Genomic DNA, 16571 nt, shown 5'->3' with positions numbered 1-16571 from the left:
ATATGTAAGAACGTGTGCTCTGAAGCCAGAACACACAGGACCAGCCACACTGGCGGCCTCGGCCCGTGGGTCACAGAGTGGCTGTGTCTCCCCACGGCTGGGCATGAACAATGCATGTGGGGGCTTTATCGTGCCCATTTTACAAACAGGAAGCTGAGCTCGGAGAAGTACAGAAACCTGCCTGGGGCCACACAGTCAGGCTAGGAGGGGCAGGCGAGGGCCCTGGGCTGTGTGGCTCTGAGAGGCAGGTCATATCACACACAGGGGGGGCCCAGCCCTGACCAAAGGCCAGGCTCCCCACTGGCTGCCCAGTGCCCCCTTCCTGGGCCTAGTACCCTACTCCAGAGCCTTGGTGCCCACTCTGGTCCATGGTCAAACACCCTCTGGGGCCAGACCCAGCAGGACTACATGGCGAGGTCCTGGTGGTGGGGCCCCTCCCTGGGCGGCCTCAACACAGGCCCTGAAGACCCACCTTTCTGTCTGCTGTCATGTCCAGGATGACCATCTCTCTGTGATATTGCAGGACTGTTTGGTTTTGCTGGTCACCTGGCCGAGACCCCGCTCTCTGGACCTGTCTCTCTATCTCAGCAATGAGGAATGTGGGTTCCATCCCCTCCACACGGGCCCTGAACGCCCAGGGTGCCGTTTGCTGTTGTGACCAATGCTCATGGGTCTTTGGTGGAGGTCCACATGCCTCATGCCACGTGGCTGGGGGCTCAATCCCAGCTGCGGGACTGCTGGGTCCAGGTTCTGTTGGTGACTCACTGCTGATAACCCTCCCTGGACAGGATCCGCAGGTGTGGACCTGCCGGCCATGTGCACGTGCCCACTGCGGTCTCTCAGGGGAGGCTACTATCTCGTGTTGTCTGTACCTGTACTGTCACGAAGGAACCAGGACACCTGTTCATCTCTGCGCCCCATTTTATTTATTTATTTATTTATTTATTTATTTATTTATTTATTTACAAAGACAGAGAGAGAGAGTCAGAGAGAGGGATAGATAGGGACAGACAGACAGGAATGAAGAGAGATGAGAAGCATCAATCATCAGTTTTTCGTTGCGACACTTTAGGTGTTCATTGATTGCTTTCTCATATGTGCCTTGACCGCGGGCCTTCAGCAGACCGAGTTATCACCTTGGGCTCCAACTGGTGAGCTTTGCTCAAACCAGATGAGCCCGAGCTCAAGCTGGCGACCTTGGGGGTCTCGAACCTGGTCCTCCGCATCCCAGTCTGATCTCTGTGGCCCATTTTAATTCCCTCTCTTTACGGCCATTCATGGATTCATGGGCTCTGCCTGTTCAGGCTGCTCCAGGCACAGCAGAGGGCTGTCCCCATCTGTGTGTCACACATGTTCTCTGCACTTGTTTTTTGACATCCAGAAACTTTAATGTGTAATTTGGGAAGTAGAAAAATGTTTTCCTCTAGCAGCTCCTAGGAGGACCTTGCTCACCCTCAGGTGGTAAGAACAGCTTTCTTCTGGGTCTCGTAACACACACTTTGTACCATCTCGCTGTAATCCATTTGAAGTCTGTGTGCCAGGACACTTTGGCACCTGGAGGGTGACCTCCCATCACCATAAACAAAGGCCCCCTCTTCCTGCACCCCAGACTCCGCGTTGCTGTCTGCACCAGGGCCCTGGTTCCGATAACCCCCTCCTGCTGCTGCGCTGGTCTGTATCCTCTCCCTCCGTCCAGACTATGTTATTTTAATTACAGTAGCTCAGAGTATATTTTCATACTGGGAGGAGAAGTCAACCTTCACTTATTTATTTTTCCCAAAGAGTTTCTCTTTATTTTCACTTTTGTCCTATGAAAAACATATATATATATATATATATATATATATATATATATATATATATATATATATATATCACTTTCCCCATTCCCATTCAAAAACAAACCAAAAACGGTCGCAATTTTATTCTAACTGCATTAACGTTGCAGAATTTAGGGAGGACCAACATCTTACAAAATAAAAGACTTAGGACATTAGCAAGATGGTCGAATAGGATGTCCCTAGATAGCACCTAGCCCCTTTGACAACGAGGTGGCATCCAGCCATGGACAGAGTGCCTTTGTGGTTGCTGTGGGACCGACTGCCGCCCCAGGGGACCTGGCAGTAGTCTCTCCCACCTGTGCACCAGGTAGGAGGCAGAGAGACCTTGGTTCTGGCTGTAGAACCTTTATCTTGACTAACTAGGAAAAAAAGAGGGCAAATACACTCAGAAATGAAAGAAGACATGTTACAACAGAAACCGCCGAAATACAAGGGATCATGGGAGACACCATGGCAAACAAGACAACCCAGGAAAAACAGGTAAATTCCTGGAAATGTACAACCTAGTGAGATGGAACCATGAGCACAGGCAATCTGAACAGGCCAGCACTAGGGAGGGGACTGTATCAGTAATCAAAACCTCTCAACAAAGAAAAGCCCAGGACCAGATGGCTTCCTTGGTGAATTCTACCAATTATTTAAAGAGGAATTAATACTAACTCTTCTTAAACTCTTTCCAAAGAAGAAGAAAAAGAAGAAGAAGAAGAAGAAGAAGAAGAAGAAGAAGAAGAAGAAGAGGAGGAGGAGGAGGAGGGGGAGGAGGAGGAAGAGGAGGAGGAAGGAACACTGACGAGGCCAGCATCACCCCAACACCAGAGCCAGACACGGCACTACAGGAAAAGGAAATAACAGACCAATATCCCTGAGGATTATAAATGTAGAAATTCTCAAGAAAATATTAACAAACCGCATTTGAGAGTACATGAGAAAGATCATATAGCATGGTCAAGTGGGGTTTACCCCAGGGATACAAGGCTGGTTCAACATCCGCCAATCAATCAGCGTGACACAGCACATACGTAAAATGAAAATAAAAGTCACACGATCATCCTCGTAGATGCACGAAAGCATCTGACAATATCCAGCATCCTTTCACGAGAAAAACTCTCAGCAAATTGGGTAACAATGGAACGAACCTCCACGTGAGAAAGTCCGCAGAGAGCAAACCCGACTGTGACGTCACCCTCAGAGGTGAGAGGCTGACAGATCTTCGTCTATGATCAGAACAAGGCAAGGTGCCCACGCTCGCCCTCCTAGTTCACTCGCACTCAGGAGTCCTAGGCTGAGAAATTAGGCAAGAAAAAGAACAGACCCAAATCAGAAGGGAAGAAGTAGAATTGTCTGTATGCGCAGACAACATGACCTTATATGTAGAAAATCTCAGGCACCACTGAAACCTGTTAGAACTAGTCAGTGAATTCAGTAAAACTTCAGGGAACAAAATCAGCATACAATAAAATAACTGAAAAACAAAGAAAGCACCAGAAACAATAAAATACCTAGGAATAAATTTAACCAAGGAGGCGAACGGTCTGTCCACTGAAAAGTATAGGACTGCGAGGAAAGAAACTGAAGACACAGGTAAATAGTACGCTATCCTGTGTTCATGAGTCAGAATTTGTTAGAATGTCCATTCTACCCAAATCCATCTGCAGATTGAATGCAACCCCCATCACAATTCCTATGGCATTTTTCACAGGAATAGAAAAAAAATCCTAAAATTCACAGGGAACCACAAACGACTCTAAATAGTCAAAGCAAGCCAGAGGCACCACCACGTTCCTTATTTCTAACTACAATGTATACTACAAGGCTGCAGCACTCAAAACAGTGTGATACAATGTACATTGCAAGGTTGCGGTACTCAAAATAGTGTGATACAATGTATACTGCAAGGCTGCGGTACTCAAAACAGTGTGATGTGGGCGCTAAACAGACACTGAGGCCCTGGCCGGTTGGCTCAGTGGTAGAGCGTCGGCCTGGTGTGCAGGAGTCCTGGGTTCGATTCCCGGCCAGGGCACACAGGAGAAGCACCCATCTGCTTCTCCACCCCTCCTTCTTCTCTGTCTCTCTCTTCCCCTCCCACAGCCAAGGCTCCATTGGAGCAAAGTTGGCCTGGGCGCTGGGGATGGCTCCATGGCCTCTGCCTCAGGCACTAGAATGGCTCTGGTTGCAACAGAGCAACGCTCCGGATGGGCAGAGCATCGCCCCCTGGTGGGCGTGCTGGGTGGATCCCGGTCGGGCGCATGCAGGAGTCTGTCTGACTGCCTCCTCGTTTCCAACTTCAGAAAAATACAAAAAAAAAACAAAACCCCAAAACAACAACAACAACAAAAACCCCAAAACAGACACTGAACTTGATGGAACAGAATGGAGAACCCAGTAATGGAAGCACACACCGAAGGTAAACTGGTATTTGACGAGAAAGTCAATGACAATGGGAAAAGGGCAGTCTCTTCAATAGATGGTGCTGGAAAGCTGAAATTAGACCCTATCTCATACAGCTTACAAAAGTGAACTCACAAATGGATTCAGGACTTGAACAAAGACCCAGAGTTGTAAAATGTTTAGAAGAAGACACCAGGAAACGCTCCTTTTCATGGGTCTTGGCAACGATTTCAGACATCAAAGGCACAAGCAACAAAAGAAAAAAAACCCAAACCAGTGGGACCACATCAAACTAAAAGCCATCTGCACAGCAAGAGAAACAACAAAACAGGCCACCTACAGAGTGGAAGAAAATACTTGCCAACCACCCATCTCATAGGGGGTTAATATCCCAAAACTATAGAGAACTCATACAACTCAACAGCAATAAAATTAAAATATAAATAAAAAAATAATAATAAAACCAAATCTGATGAAAAAATGGAGTGAGGAACTGAACAGACATCTTTCCAAAGAACCAGACAGATGGCCACCAGGGACATGAAAAGATGCTCAACGTCACTCATCATCCGGGAAATGCAAGTCAAACCACATGAGACATCACCTCACACCTACTAGGATGCTGTCTTCAAAAAGAGAAGAAACAGCAAGTGCTGGTGAGGACCTGGGGAAAAGGGAACCCTCATGCTCTGTTGATGGGCATGTAGCCTGGTGCAGCCACTGTGGAACACAGTGTGGACAGTCCTCCAAAAGTTAAGAACAGAACTGAACTGCCACATGACCCAGCAATCCCACTTCTGAGTCTGTGTCCAGAGGAAGTGAAATCATTATACCTCAAAGAGCTATCTGCACCCCTGTGTCCACTGCAGCGTTATCCATAGTAGCCAAGACATGGAAACAACCTCCGTGTCAGTCTTGGATGAATGGGCAAAGACCATGTGGCATCGGCGCACAGGGGCCGTCACTCAGCCTTGAGGATGAAGGATGGCCTGGAGGGCATCATGCTAAGTGACGTGAGCCAGACAGAAAAAGACAGATTCGGTGTGACACCCGTCCATGTGGGATCTGAAGAAGTCAAAATCAGAGCAATGGAGAAGGGAGGCCACCTGGGGCTGGGGTGGGAAGTGGGGGGACGTTGGTCCAGGGGACAAAGGTCTAGTTACAAGAGGCATCCGTTTTTGGCATGTTGTGGGTGGGACAAGGGACGACAGTGAATAATGTCTCTCTGGATACCCCAGAGTGGCTGAGACAGTGGGTCTGAAATACTCTCAAGACCCAAGAAAACAGCGAGGATGAAATCAAGGCATTAACCCCCGGCTGGTGGGAATCGTTTGCAGTGTAAGCGTGGTTGTGCACTGGAAACGCACGGGGTGCTGGGCTGCTGTGTCGGTCAAGCTGGGGAGTGTGTGGTTGGACTCAGGTCCGGGGTTCAGGTCTGAGCCCCGTCTCCTCACCTGACCTTTCCAGCCCCCCCTTCAGTCTTTACTCTGGGCTTTCCTGAGTTGCTGCTGTTATAAACGGAACGTTTTCCATCTCTGACATAGTTACAAACAGAGAGAAGCTATTTATTTTGGGGCTGTATCCTATTTTCAGCCCCTGAAGTTCTTTTATTTCCCACTGAAGCTGCTCAGGTGTCAGGCTCACAAACACGACACCTCTGATAATGCCATCCTGTCCCCACCTCACACACTACTTAGTGGTGTCCTCTGCTCCTCAAGCCCCCCATGGACACGGGGAGCCATGTTGATGGCCCCTGCGTCCATCCGCTCCCCCTGTGCCCAAGCTTCTTCCCGGCTCTCATGGATGACCTGGGAACCCCCAGCCCATCCATCTATTTGCCCCAGCCAGCCAGCCATTAGCCCCATGGGAGACTAATGCTTGGGATGGAAGAGCCCCACCTGCAGGGCCTGAGGGGCCCAGGACCCAGCCAGAGCTCTGAGCCGTGAGCTCCTCCGTGAGGCACTCGGCAAATCACGGTCCCGAATAAAATCCGATTCTGCACCACACACAGCAAGGCCAGGGTGTCTGCCCATGTCCGCTGTCCCGTGTTTCCCTCGGGGCACACTGGTGGTGTCCACCTATCCAGCCACCTGTCCACCCATCTATCCATCCATCCATCTACCCATTATCCACCCACCCATCCATCTGTCTGTCCATCTTTTAGTTTGAAAATAACTCAGCAAACATACGTCTCATTGTGTGTTGGATGACACTGTCCACTGCACACTGACCAGTATCAGCATCGTGGCACATTCCATCCCATCTGTCTCAGAAGCCCCCCAGTCTCCATCCTGTGAACCCCACTCATACTTCAGGTGTCAAGTTCAACCTCACTTTCTTCAAGCGGGCTCCCGGCCTTTCGGTCCAGATGAGGACCCTGTGATTTCCTCACCAGGCCCCACACCCTCCACTCGGGCCCAGCCCACTGCCAACATCAAGGGGGAGACTGTGTAGACCCTGAGTCCCTCGAGGCAGGATGCCGTCCACATTGGTCACTGTGAGCCTGGGCACTGAGTGCATGCGTGTTTGTGGGGGGGACATAGGACAGAACTGCTTCCAGGGCCTTCATGTTGGTGCACAGTTCCCTTACCGAAAACGCAATTAAAAATAAAGAAGTCTGGGTCGTGGCTGGTTGGCTCAGTGGTAGAGCGTCAGCCTGGCGTGCAGGAGTCCTGGGTTCGATTCCCGGCCAGGGCACACAGGAGAAGCGCCCATCTGCTTCTCCACCCCTCCCTCTCTCCTTCCTCTCTGTCTCTCTCTTCCCCTCCTGCAGCCGAGGCTCCATTGGAGCAAAGATGGCCCGGGCGCTGAGGATGGCTCCATGGCCTCTGCCTCAGGCGCTAGAATGGCTCTGGTCACAACAGAGCGATGCCCCAGATGGGCAGAGCATCGCCCCCTGGTGGGCGTGCCAGGTGGATCCCGGTCAGGTGCATGCGGGAGTCTGTCTGACTGCCTCCCCGTTTCGACTTCAGAAAAATACAAAAAAAAAAAAAAAAAAAAAAAAAAAAAGAAAAGAAGTCTGTGCAGGGACCAGGGATAGGAACTACACACCGAAGACCCTGAAGAAGGTTCTGACCCGTGAGGTCCAATAAAACCGTCAGAATGAGTTGGTGTGGCTGCCGATCACCATGAACTATTTGCTGACGCTCGGAGGCTCGACAGTCCCTGCAGCCACCACCCGTAATTTGAGGCACTTTTAACGTGTTAAATATAGAAAATTCACACTCTCAAACACACTTACAACTGTAAAGACAACCATGTGTCCACACACCAAGCTGCCACGGAGCCTGGGCCACACGGGAGTGACGGGGTGGATGTGCCCGAAGGCAGAGGCGTGGGGGCTCCCCTGCACACAGCCCGCTGACCCCCTGCCCTGCTGTCACTTACCTCAAAGGTGTTTCCGGTCACATCAAATTCTGGGGGGACAAAGGCGCCCTCGGGGTCATCTGGGGAAGTGGGAGAGAGACGCTGTGATCACACTTCCCTGCAGCAGGAGCAGATGCCACCCCGCCCCTGGTGCCTTCCTCTGCCCTGTGTTCTCCAGGCCTGATCCCGCCTCCTGCCTCTCCTCGTCCTGGCTCCCGTGGGAGGGCACCTCCTTCCCTGCAAGTGTGGGAACGGGGTCCCAAAGGGCAACAGAGGGGTGCTGTCCTCCCAGATTGGAGAGTTGAAGGCGCCAGGCCCACTGCTGGGCCCTCCCTGGGGTGGGGTGGCCTGGACCCTTTGCTGCAGGAACAGCTGAGGCGCTGGGCCGGTCCTCACTGCCGTCAGGGTCCAGGTGGATGGCTCCCACCAACAGGGCCCAGCCCTGGGGGCTGGAGGTCCCCCCTGGTTACCACGGCAACCAGGGCTGCACGACTGCCCAGGCTCAGGGAGGGGCCCCTGCGTCAGCTCTGCACCTGCTCTGCGCCCGCCCTGGGCCTCACCGCTGAGCTGCTCCATGAAGCACACGTTCCCGCTGGTGTTGAAGGCTAGGGTGTCAGGCGTGATGCAGAGCGTCTGGAAGATGACCGAGTGGACGACGCTCCTCATGGACAGACAGCATTCCAGGCACACGGCCCAGGCTTCCTGCTCGCTGAGGCCGCTGTCCCGTAGGGACAGGATGTCGGCCAGGGACACGTTCTCCTGCCAACAACAGGCCTCCCTGACACAGGTGTGGGGACAGGCCTCCTTCCCGGGAAGGCCTGGACCCCCGCCTCAAGAATCATTCCGGGGAAGCAGATCCATTTTTGTCAAGAAAGAGGTTTTAGGCGAGGCTTTTTTTTTTTTTTAAACCAATAGAAAGTGATCCCACTGTTTCCTGGATGTCAGAAGCCACAGAGCATTTAGTAAGAGGATGAGGTGCCATCGCGGGCGGGCGTTCACGCCTGCAGCCGGGCCTTGGTTCCTGCAGCCCCACAGGCAGGTCACCACAGGCTGAGACATCACCGATCACGGCACACCACACACAGTCGGGAGGTGCAGCGGTGCTGGCTGACTCGGGTTGTGAGCAGAGGAGTGAGACGTCAGAACTGGGGATGGAGTCAGCGCCTAGGGACACGCGGCTGTGCACAGCGAGCCATTAACGAGGCTAATGTGCGAGGTCCCCAGACACAATCACGGAACACGCGACAACCCTCACGTGGCCTACCGGCTGTGAAGTGGCCTGGACACTCGCTCTAGGCTGTTCACATGGAGGACACAGCCAGACCCTGGCCCTCCCCCCCGGTCAGGTCACCCTCCAGATCTGAGCGGGTTCCTGTGACCCCGCAAGAGTTCAGCTGTGCGTCACCCACAAGCATGTGCCCACACACACCTAACACACTAACACACTCATCTGTACGCAGGGCCCCTCAGCACGCGTGCACAGTGACAGGGAGCAGTCCATGCTCTCCGTCTCACACACATCGCGGACACCTTGGACCTCAGGGCCTCCCTGCTCTTCCATTTGGCACCCTGGTCATCCATGTGCTCTGAGTCTGTCCACCACCTGGTCTATGGATGGGCAGGTGGACATGGGAGCTGGCTGAGGAGCTGTGCTGGTGGGGCCAGAAAGCGCCTGGGCACATGGCCTCTGAGCAGGACGGAGAGGGGCTGAGCTGGGGGATGAAGTGGGAGAGAGGCGGGGGACGGTGCAGAGGGGAGGCCAGGCCCCTCCACAGACTCAGTGCACCCCCGCCCCCTGCTCTGCTTGTACGACTGTCCCTCAAGTACAGACGAGGGGTCGGGTCCTAGGGAGCACTTTCTACCCCTGTGCCTGAAGATCGTCTCCTGCTCTGCAAGGACCCCATACCAGGCACAGAGGGTACCAAGGGCTTAACCTGAGGAAGGAGGAGAGAGAACCAGGCAGACCCATGCGTCGTCCCGGCCAAGCTCCGGGTTCGGCAGTGGGGCTGGATGGAGTCGGGCCCAGCACCCGGGCTGTGGCGCAGGCTACCCTCTGCCTCCTCTTCTGGGCTCAGGGAGGGGCTCGGTGATGTCACTCCGCAGGCCGTTCCAGCTCTTTCTGTGAGGGAAGGGCAGCTTGGGGAAGCTGCTTCAAGAAGTGGCCACAGGAATCTGCAGCTCCCAGAGCCAAGAGCCCCTAGCTGGGTCCAGAAACGTGTCCCTGTGAGGAGGGTGACTGGGGCTTAAAAAGAGAAACCAGGACAAGAAGCACAGGGTCAGCGTGGGGCGGTGGGCGTGGGGGAGCCCAGAAATCAGCTCCCTCCTCTATGTGTTGTGTCCCCGAGGACCACGGCTAATAGGTCCTTCTGATCTGGTTGAATGTGGAGCCTCTCTCCCGGGCCTCCCCAGGACTCAGGAGGGCCCAATGCTCTCAGTGATGCCTGCAGGCTGGGTAAAGGGAGCCCTGGCTCTGTGCACACGCACACATGTATGCAAACACACATGCACACGCATACCCCCACACATGCACCAGCACATGCACATATACAGAGCATACACACACACCACACACGTGCATGCACACACTCACATATGTGCACACAGGCACACATAGACACACAAACCAAATGTCTGTGGGTTTGTGCTTCAGAAGATGAAGCTAGCCCATGGTGTGAGCCTGTGCCAGCCCCCTGAGGGGTCCCCGTGCCCCCACTGGTAAGCCCACATGGCTGGCAGGCACACCTGCTCACGTAGCTGGTGATTGGGTGTATTGCTGAGGGGGAACCTAGGCCAGATGTGCCCATAGGGACATCTCTTGGCTACCACTCGACTTCCTGCTCAGGTCCAGGCCCTGCCTGCCCCTGCCCTAGGGTCCCTGTACCTATTCACAGTAGGAGCAGCTAATCAAGGCTTTCTCTGTGGGATTTTATGAGGCGACGTCTACAGGGCCTGGTCACTGCTTCCATGTGGCTGAGACCCCCTGAGACCCGGCTGTTGCAACGGGAAGGTGGCATTCAGCTGAAGCAGGGGCCAGGACAGAGCCCAGAGATGCTGCTAGTTCCCCCAGAGGGGGTCTCCTACATACTGAGGGGTCCCGAAACTTGGACCTCACTGGGCCTCGCGCCCTGGCCCTCCCCATCCCTCAACTAGGCAGTGCTTGAGCGGGCCATGCGAAGGGGTGAGGCCAGGACCCCTAAGCCCTGTTCTTCGCAGGGCAGGAAAGAGTGGTCTCCAATTGCAACTGTGCGGACACAAAGCCAACCCATCCTGGCTGGGAGGGGGTGAAGGAAGGCAGGTGAAGGTGACTCCCCAGGGCAGCCCCTTGTCAGCCAGTCCCTGGGGCCCTGGGCAGGGCTGGCTTCCCACCCAGGGCCATTGTTCGGCTGCAGCAAAGTACTCATTCAGGGGCTTCTGTGCCTCAGAGAGGCCACCGGCCCAGGCAGACTCTGAGTCAGGGGTCATTTTGCACATTTCAAATGTACTCTCTTATAACTAAGTAATTTTTCAACCTTGGAATGGGGCCTGCCAACACAAAAACCAGTCACTACTTGAGAAGGTCTGTCCACAGTCCCCAGGCCTGCTGAGAGGTCCCTCCAGCTACCAGACCCCCAGCTTGGGCAGCTCTGCATGGTGCCCTGCTGGGGGTCTACTACTTGCATATAGAGTCCCCCCCAAGTGGCACCCCCCCATGAAGCTCTCCTCGGCTCTCCTGCTGCCTGTAGTTCTGAGCTCATTCCCTATAGACGTCATACGGACCCTCCAGGGCACAGTGGGAATGTTCCTCCTTCATTGGCACCGCCACTCTGGGCAGCGACAAGGTCCCATCTGAGCCAGCCCAGTACTCAGCTCACAGATGCTGGGAGGCTCTTACTGAACTGGGGAAGGATAGAACGCTCCTTATAACGCGGGGCAGTCCAGTCTAGGGACCAGGAAATACCCTGCCCTCCTCCCCATGCCAAAACGGGTATGCCATCTTCCTGTCCAATCCTGCCTTCGTCCAATTCCTGTCCACTTTCCACCCCACGGACCCAGATGGACAGTGGCCCGACCTGCCTCTCGACACCTGGTGTCTCTTCTCCTCCACCCACCACCCTGCCTGATCGGTGGCTATGCCTGAACCTGACACCCGGTCCTATGTGGTGTGTACGTGGTGCTGCCTGCAGGTGGCCGGGGGCTGGCCCGACCGCCACCTCTAGGGCCTTGTGGGGTGGCACTAACCCCTCACCATGTGCTCCGGGGGTTTCCAACAGAGTTCTCCCATCATGCGTTTGCACCCACGGGGCACACATCAGAGTGAAACTGCCATGACACAGGCTGTGGCATCCTCTGCTTCACAACAAATGCCAAGTTGTTTGCCCCAAACTGTTCCCTTCATGCCCCCATCAAGGAGGGAGGGCCTCTGACCAGCTTGGCACTTGTGGAGAGGAGTTCACGGAGTATTTTCTATCCCGTTAGAATGAAGTCACACATCTTTTCATGAACAACATGGGCTATTCGGGTTTTCTCGTGGGACCCTGGAGAGGGATATTCCATGGGTGCCTGGGGGTCTGTAGGCCTCTATTTCTTGACCTCACCATACGGTCAGGTGCTGTAAAAGATGAACTCTTATGTCTCCTGAGGTTTGTATATGTCCAGTGTCTGGTGCTCACTGTCCCTCCTCAGGGCGGCCATGTCCTCACCGTCCTGATTTCCAGACAGACTCCTTTGGCAAGCCTGCCCAGGTGACACTGAGCCTGGCTCCTTTTCACCTTGCACAGGATGGCTTTCCAGGTGCCACCTGACTACGTATCACACTGTAGCAGGCAGAGTCACGTGTCTCTGATGTAGATTTAAAACCTTCCATGCCGACCCAGCCAAGTGTGTGTGGAGTGCAAAGTCTGGACCTGGTGTGCTCTCAGAAACAGGTCACTGTCTGCTCCAGGCCCCGGGCCCCGGGGCCCGGCCTCCTGTTCTATGTGAGCATACCCGAAGGCAGTCCGTCTCTCCAGAGGAGCAAGAAGTTGGAAGAACCCCTTGAACCTTCTTCTGGATGCTCAAGAGAGAGACAATAGCGGTGTCCCACTTCATCTGGAGGCCTCAGTCACAGGATGGTGGGGACCCCCAACCCCAGGCATTGTGCACAGAGCTGTGCCATGGCACTTCCCAGGAGAGTGTCAGGCTGCAGTGGGAGGGCAGACGGTGGCCAAGTGGCGGTTTTGGGTCCAATTCTGGCTCTTGTCCTGTTTACTTGGCCACAGTCTGGCTCGGTGTGCTGGGCTCAGAGGAGGCCGTCTGAGTGTGGGTGGCTCATTCTGTGTCTGCTGTGGGGTTTGGGAGGGGAGTGTTCCCACAGATGCACTGGAATGCGTCCTCCAGGGAGCTAGCTGTGAAGGCTGGGGCAGGGGCACCCTTTCTTCTTCCGTCAAAGTCACAGAGACATCCAAAGGTTTACTCATTCCCTCGCCCCTCTTCTCTGCAGCTTCTCTCACCAAATCCAGGTCACCATGGCGAGGGGGGGGGCAGCACCACCCCGGGGCATTGGCTCAGCAGTCTCTCTGGCCAACAGCAGCTTCCTGAGACAGACTCTGCTGCCCAGAAGGGAGAAATGAGCCCCGTGGGCCCAAGATCCTGGGGGGTTGGCTGGGGAGGGGGGGCTGAGGGTAGAAGACCATGGAGACTGCAGCTGTGGTAACATGAACCCTCTCTCCACTCCAGGAGGCCTGGCCAGTCCGACTCACCCAGAGAGGGGCGTGGGGGGGGGGTCTCTATCAGCACCAGCCTTGTGGAGGGAAGGTGTCTGATACTTCGGGCCACTGGGAGCTGGCCCTCAACAGGGAGCAGGAAAGCCCAGAGGCTGGGGCGTCTGCCTGCTGGAGAACTGGGTGGGCCTTTGCCTAAGCCCCACAGCCTTGGGAGACTGAGGGGCTTCCAGGGAGCTGCTGCATCCTTAGGGTCCCCCTTCATGCAGTGGGGCCTGGCTTGTTCACAACCACGGAGTTCATCTGTTTGGCCCAGAGCCTGTGGGACACTATGGGGGAGCCAGAACCAGAGGGACTAACCCGAGCCAAGTGGGGAGCAGCCTGGCTCTGCAGGCATCTGACTCGGTTCATGTCCAGAAATCCCACGTGACTGAGACCCCACGCACCATGGGTGGGGACTCACTTGGGACCTGGGTGAGGGCCCTGTCCTCTGCCAGCAGGAAACAGCCCTCAGTCCTGACCCCCTGACCCCGGCTCAGTCCTGATCTGATTGGTTTTGCTGGCACCTCTCGCTGACCTCCTAGGGCAGCAGCAAAGAGAAACAGTGCTCCACCACTCCCCCTGCGCCCCCCATGTGCACCTGATGCCCAGCACAGACCATTGGAGCCCACCCCTCGCAGAGTGTCAACTTTAGTGCCAGCCCACCCATGTCTGCCCTACGGGGCGTTCCAGGGTCCTGCCCCCTCCAGGAGAAAATGTTCAAGGCTGATTGGGGGGTGGGGGGCAGCAAGACCAGCTGGGGATCCTCCTACTGCCAAGACCTGGCCCACGGGCAGGGGCCTGAGGTGCGGAAGGCATCCTTGCCAGGGGCTCTCCGCGGACCCCACCTCCTGGGAAGGTGGGGGACGCGCCGTGGGGCTGGGGGCTCACCTCGTCCTCTGGCAAAGTGGGGAGCGGCTCGAAGTCGTAGAAGTCTAGGTCCTTGCCGTCCTCCTCGAAAAAATCCGCTGCGGCCGGGTCCATGGCCTGCATCTTGCGAGCGCGCCGGTAGCACCGCGGCCTCGGCCCCCGCTATCCCCGTGCTCCCGGCCGGCCGGCGCCCCCTGCCCGCCCCGCCCGGCTCTCCCGCGGCCTCTGCGCCGGGTCTGCCGCGCCGGCTCCGCGCGCAGTCCGGCTACGCGCGCCCAGGCGCCATGGCAACCCGCCCCGCGCCGCCCCGCCCCGCGGCCCCCGCCGGCTCGGCCCTCAGTGCGCCCCGCCCGCGCGTCTGCCGCAGTGTCGCCGAGCGGGGGAGGAGGACGCCTGGGCGGCGCTGGGGGTCCCTGCACTTGCAGGGCTGCTCTCACTTGGGCGGGTGCCAGGCTTCCTCCAGGACGTTGGACGCTTTTTTGGGGGGATGCCCAGTGGGGAGGGGGCGGCCAGAGCAGGTGGCTGGGGCTGTGCGGGCGGGGCCCCGCGTGTGGCAGGCGTTCTGTTCCTGGGGGCGCTGCAAGCTGCCTCCGGGTCCGTGCCCACCTGGGCACACGAGGGGCGGGGGCCGTGGCGCACCCCCAATCGCGCCGCGCGGGTCCCTGCCCCGCCCCTGCTGGCCGGGTGGGACTGCCGCAGTCCCCGATGGGGTGGCGGCCGCAGAGGCTCCCAGGCCAGCGGAGCGGCTGGAGGGTGGCCAGCCCCCTTACTCCAGTTAGGGTCTCATGGAGGCCATGTGGGGACCAACACTTATGGCCACCTTCTGGGTGTGGACCAGACAATCTCTGGCAGCTCTGGGGGCTGGGGATTCAGCCCATCGCTGCCCATTCGAGTCCCCTAGCTGGCTTTCCTCAGCATCAAGGTGAGCCTTGCCCCAAGCTGGGGCCTGTGGTTGGGCAGAGAGCCAGGATCCAACCCCCAAACCCCAGACTAAACCAGGGTGCCCCCAACCCACATTTTCTACAGAAAGATAGATGGTAATCTCACCACCCTGGGTCGACATGGGCATCTTCTCCTGCAACACTTTAGAAGGCAGGGCTGTGGGTCAGGTCCCCACTCCCTACCCCCGGCCTGCTCCGGCATGTGGTCAGCCCCAACCCACAGCCTAGCCTGGCCAAGCACAGCCTGGACTCCTTGTGTGAATGGGGCAGGGCTCATGGTGGGCTTTTCACAGTCCAAGGGTACAGAGGGCAGGCACACTAATTCCTAATGTTCTGTCCTTGGATCAGGTCGCTGTGGCCTGGAACTCTAGGACGTGACTTCCAAGCATGTGAGGGGTTCCCAAGTCACCATAAAAACAGACGGGCAGTGAGACCTGAGGCTGGAGGCCAGAGTGGGTGCTGGGCAGCCTCACCTTGTGCCAAATGCTGATCCTTGGGACCACTTAGCTCAACTGAAGCAGAAATTGGGGGCAGCCTCACCCTATCCTGGGGTATTTAGGAGGTCCGAGCAGCAGCCAGGGTATGGGGTAGAGATGAAAGGAGGTAGAGTGGCAGAAATTGGAGAAAAGGCATCTCACAGATGTGTGACTTGGGCTTGCTGTCCCTGAGCTGTCTCTCTGGGCACCGCATAGGGCCTCAGAGGAGGCTGACAGTGGCTCTGTTCCAGGACTTTGGGGCTCCAGCTGCACCCTCATCTTTGGACCCTGGGTCTATGGAGCTCAGTGCCCTGACTGTCACCTTCCTTTGTTGGAGCCAGGGAGCCTGGGGCACAACGGGTCAGCTGCAGGGGCCTCACAGAGGAGCGTGTGGGGCTTTGTCACCTGGTTCTTGGGTCACTGTGCAGTTGGCTAAAGGACCAGGGTTTAGGGTGAGGACTGAATGGGACAGAACAAAGGTCATCCCATAATTGGGGGCAAGCTTTGTGCCAAGGGTGAGTGTGCTATTGCCCGCGGGTCCTGGTGCCTCATATGTAGTAGATGTCCGATTAATGTTGTGGGATGAGGGCCTGGTTCTTGAGATCAGAGCGGTGCAGATTAGGCACCCTAAATCTTCCCAGAGCTGACGGGCCAATGCAGGCGTTCACAAAGACAGCCAAGCAGCCCCTGGATGTCCACTGAAAGTTCATCTCAACCTCAGTTCCAAACAGGTCAAAAAAATGTTCATGACCAAACAAACCACAGGAACGGTCTCCTGGTCTGGCCTCTGCACCTGCCTCTGCACCATCCCCGAGTGTCCAGGACGTGCCCAGTGCCACATCTTCCCGAGGCCTCTCTCAGGTGCAGTCTAAATCCTCCTTGGCTTCCAAGGCCATGACAGGTAGTGCCCAGTCTTCCTACTGGTCTTCACTGATCGGTCTACTCAGTCTCTGCCACACCCCCTCTTCCCTG

The 16571-nt window shown here is 56.1% G+C and overlaps 1 protein-coding gene across 3 annotated transcripts in view; it reads right to left on the bottom strand.

The window, feature by feature from the left end:
- The window catches only part of KNDC1 (kinase non-catalytic C-lobe domain containing 1), a 46204-nt gene extending 31866 nt beyond the window's left edge, over window positions 1-14338 (bottom strand). For all 3 annotated transcript variants that reach the window (XM_066239240.1, XM_066239239.1, XM_066239241.1), the window contains exons 1-3: window positions 14204-14338; window positions 8156-8354; window positions 7617-7675 (exon numbers count right to left, since the gene is read on the bottom strand). In XM_066239240.1, the coding sequence (XP_066095337.1) occupies window positions 7617-7675; window positions 8156-8354; window positions 14204-14305 (360 nt within the window). In that variant the 5' untranslated portion in view covers window positions 14306-14338. The remainder of the gene's footprint in view (window positions 1-7616; window positions 7676-8155; window positions 8355-14203) is intronic.
- Between the last annotated feature and the right edge of the window lie 2233 nt (window positions 14339-16571).

This window comes from Saccopteryx bilineata, chromosome 7 (genome assembly GCF_036850765.1).
Source record: "Saccopteryx bilineata isolate mSacBil1 chromosome 7, mSacBil1_pri_phased_curated, whole genome shotgun sequence".
Taxonomy (NCBI): domain Eukaryota; kingdom Metazoa; phylum Chordata; class Mammalia; order Chiroptera; family Emballonuridae; genus Saccopteryx; species Saccopteryx bilineata.
The sequence above is the reverse complement of the archived record's forward strand: the minus strand, read 5'-3'. Positions and strand labels throughout refer to the sequence as shown.